The sequence below is a fragment of the Nelumbo lutea genome, chromosome 5 (genome assembly GCF_056320005.1).
Source record: "Nelumbo lutea isolate HS-2025 chromosome 5, American lotus-T2T, whole genome shotgun sequence".
NCBI lineage: Eukaryota > Viridiplantae > Streptophyta > Magnoliopsida > Proteales > Nelumbonaceae > Nelumbo > Nelumbo lutea.
In genome coordinates, this window is record NC_142688.1 from 29,902,914 (window position 1) to 29,906,828 (window position 3,915).

General features: G+C 40.9%; 1 protein-coding gene across 1 annotated transcript; it reads left to right on the forward strand.

The window, feature by feature from the left end:
- The first annotated feature begins 550 nt into the window (after nucleotides 1–550).
- LOC148851372 (Cupredoxin superfamily protein) lies at nucleotides 551–3,065 on the forward strand. The gene is made up of 5 exons (XM_088943586.1): nucleotides 551–974; nucleotides 1,061–1,153; nucleotides 1,250–1,462; nucleotides 1,568–1,747; nucleotides 1,841–3,065. The coding sequence occupies exons 1-5, from the start codon at nucleotides 681–683 to the stop codon at nucleotides 2,795–2,797; spliced, it is 1,737 nt and encodes a 578-aa protein (XP_088799712.1). The 5' UTR covers nucleotides 551–680; the 3' UTR covers nucleotides 2,798–3,065.
- The last annotated feature ends 850 nt before the right edge of the window (nucleotides 3,066–3,915 follow it).

Genomic DNA, 3,915 nt, shown 5'->3' on the forward strand with positions numbered 1-3,915 from the left:
TTACTAGAATGTATCTTGTAATCCAATTCTCCAACAAGGAAAGGAAAAGTGAAAGATCGATTCATTATCCTTTTACATAAAGTGGGGAAACAAGAAAAAAAAAAGAAGAGAAAAGTAAGATTTAATCCAATGAATTTATTGGCCAAAAAAGAAGGAAAGTTTCATGACTATGACTCTGATAAGTGAAAAGGGAAAAATAAAATTTTTAAATTTTTAAATAAATTCACATTTGAAGTTTCACCGGTCAGGGAATGTTTAAATCCAATGGAATCGGTCCATAAGATATCTTTCAAGTCCTTTTGAAAAACTCTGGTTATATTTTAAGTCAATTAAAGAATAGGATAATCAAGTTCAAAGTTCAAGGTTTCTTTCAAAAAAAAAAGTTCAAAGTTCAACTCACCCTTTTTTTTTCTTTTCTTTGCCTTTTATTAAACGCGTATCAGCGTATGATCCAGTCTTCTTTTATACTGGTCTTTTCCCTTTTCGTCGAAGAGACCGAGGGGAGCCTAATTCAATTTATATTTACACATCTAAATGTGGAACACCCAGTTGGTACACAACCTGTCCCAGTTTCTCCACCGGTTTCTCGTCAAAGACCGGAAATTTAACAACTCCTAAGATTGGAGATTTGCCGTTTTTTTTTTTTTTTTTTCCACCAGAAAACGAAGAAAAAGAACTGGATGCTGCTGTGTGCCACCATGCACTATCAAAGAGTTGGAATCGGGTTGCTTCTTTGGTCTGTCTTTTTTACTCTAATACTTGCCCCAACAGTTGATGCTAGAATTCGCCACTACAAATGGGAGGTTAAATATGAATTTAAATCACCAGACTGCTATAAGAAGCTGGCGATTACCATCAATGGGAGAACCCCAGGGCCGACAATACAAGCGCAGCAAGGCGATACCGTCATTGTCGAGCTTAAGAATGGTTTGGTGACAGAGAATGTCGCAATTCATTGGCATGGAATCCGACAGGTGTGGGCTCTTTCCCTCTTCATTAATCATGTTGAACTTTTCTGGGTTTCCATCTTTTGTTCATTTCTTTGCACCATCAATCGCAGATTGGAACCCCATGGATGGATGGAACAGAAGGAGTAACTCAGTGTCCAATTTTGCCGGGAGACACTTTCATTTACAAGTTTGTTGTGGATAGGGTAAATTCCAGTAACCCAAGACGAACCCTGTTTATAGTAGTCTCTTGTTTTCATTCAAAGTTTGAAATTAATGAACAAAGTTTGAAATCTATGCAGCCCGGAACATATTTGTACCATGCGCACTATGGGATGCAAAGAGAAGCTGGGTTGTATGGTGCCATACGAGTCTTGGTTCCTGATGGTGTTAAGGAGCCATTCTCATACGACTACGACCGAAGCATCATCCTTAACGATTGGTACCACAAAAGCACCTATGAACAAGCTGCAGGCTTGTCTTCGAGACCCTTTGTGTGGGTGGGAGAACCTCAGGTGAATTTCATTAATCCTCTTCCAGAGTCTTCAGCAACAATCAAACGTTCCAATTTTTCTTGTATTCTGCATATATATTTTCTGAACTTTCTCATTGTTTTCCAGTCGCTCTTGATACAAGGAAGAGGAAGATTCAACTGCTTGGCTTCAGGCCTACAAGCTGATACTTGTAATTCGACAAACCCAGAATGCTCTCCCTATTTCTTAATAGTCGTCCCGGGGAAGACATATCGACTTAGGATTGGGAGCTTGACGTCTCTATCTGCACTGAATTTCGCCATTGAGGTAAATGGGTCACCAGATATGTGAACTTTGAGCGTTTCTGTTAACTCTCTGACTTCGGCCATCACTGAATGTGGATCGATTTCTGTCATACAGGGGCACAACTTGACAGTTGTGGAGGCTGATGGACACTATGTAGAGCCATTCGTTGTACAAAACCTGAACATCTACTCTGGGGAGACATACTCTGTTCTTGTGAGAACAGATCAGGACCCTTCAAGGAATTATTGGGCTGCTACAAACGTGATCAGTCGAAATAGAACTACTCCAACCGGCTTGGCGATCTTCAATTACTATCCGAACCATCCCCGTAGATCACCTCGAACAGCTCCACCGACAGGGCCTCAGTGGAATGACTCGGACTACAGATTGGCGCAGAGTGTTGCCATTAAGGCACGCCAAGGCTACATCATCCCACCTCCCCTAACCTCTGATAGAGTCATTACGCTCCTCAACACACAGAACATGATAGACGGTTACATGCGCTGGTCTGTTAATAATGTCTCCTTCACCCTCCCTCATACCCCATATCTCATTGCGCTCAAGAAGAACATGACCCATGTGTTCGATCAAACCCCACCACCAGAAAATTATGATTCCGCAAGCTACGATATCTTTAGCGTCCCAAAGAATCCTGATGCTACTTACAGTAACTCCATTTACAGGTTGAAGTTCAATTCTACAGTGGACATTATTCTACAAAATGCAAACTCACTGGCGAACAACACAAGTGAAACACATCCATGGCACCTGCACGGACATGATTTCTGGGTGTTGGGGTATGGAAAGGGGAAGTTCGACCCCGTGAATGATCCGAAGAAGTACAACCTGGTTAATCCCATCATGAAGAACACGGTGCCCGTTCATCGTTATGGATGGACTGCTCTGAGATTTCGGGCAGATAACCCGGGGATCTGGGCCTTCCATTGCCATATAGAATCTCATTTCTACATGGGTATGGGCGTGGTATTTGAAGAAGGTGTGGAAAGAGTTGGAGAGCTCCCTTCATCCATCATGGGTTGTGGAGAAACAAAAGGTGTCTATCGGCCCTAGAAGAAGCTCTAATGTTTTACAGAGTTCACTTTCGCTCCTTCCATGAAGGACCCGGGAGCACCCCTGGGACAGAAACGTAATAGACACTGAATAAGAGGTAGATCAGATGGCATTTTTTAAATGTATGAATAGTTGAATACTGTCAAAAAAAGAATTATAACAATTGAATTCTAGTTAACATTGTTTTTTAACAAGAAAAAAATTGTTGTTTACTTGTTTTCGCAACAATATTGGAAGTGTAGCATTGACAACATGATCACTTCAGCGCCCCACATGCACATCTCAGCATAAGATGCATTTGGAACATTTCCCAATGGCAAGCACGGGAGATGTTTCCTGGATTTTATCTATTTAGCATAACAAAGATTAATCTCACAGTTATTAAGAGTCCATTTGATTTGCAGTCACAATCAGAATCCGAATTAGAAATAAAATTGAAATCTTTGGATAGGAATGGTCTATTTCTCTAGACTTTTAGGTTCAGACAGGAATCGAAATGGGAATTAAAATGGGATTTCATTTCCAAGGGAGGGGAGAGAATGATCATTCCCAAGGGAGGGGGGAGAATGATCATTCCCTCAAATGGGATAATGGCATTCCCCAAGAATGAAAGTGAGATTCTAATTCTGTCCAACCAAATAATTGAAATCATTAGTTCTTGAATCAAGAAAAAAAATCAATTAAACCATGTCATATTTTCGTTGAAATTTTTCTATCAACTTTCTTTTCCTATCATATTTCCTATCAAACCAAATACATGGCATGCAGTAGTTACTGAACTGAATGGCTGAGTAGTATAGTTTTGAGATGAGGTAAAAACTAAATACCATATTGTTGGACCAGCAATCTTGTTGTTTCTTCCCTGGGTTATGATTATGTGCTTTGCTGCACCAAATATTGTTGAGCTTCTTCTATAGCGGGCGGAGCCAGGGGGACCCAGGAGAGCCATGGCCCCCCTATGGTCCGGAAATCTCCATTTGTAATACAGTCTTTCTTGTAAAATTTTTCCCTCCCCTATTCTCAACCCAATGGTTGGCCCCCCTATGCCCATTTGGATTTCCTACTCACTTTAGAGATGTATAGCTCCAATTCACGGCAGTAGAGAGTGGGTAGAAAAA

Coding starts and splice junctions, on each gene's coding strand:
- LOC148851372 (XM_088943586.1), top strand. CDS start 681: ATGCTGCTGTGTGCCACCATGCACTATCAAAGAGTTGGAATCGGGTTG. Junction 975..1,060: donor ATTGGCATGGAATCCGACAG/GTGTGGGCTCTT, acceptor CATCAATCGCAG/ATTGGAACCCCATGGATGGA. Junction 1,154..1,249: donor ACAAGTTTGTTGTGGATAGG/GTAAATTCCAGT, acceptor AAATCTATGCAG/CCCGGAACATATTTGTACCA.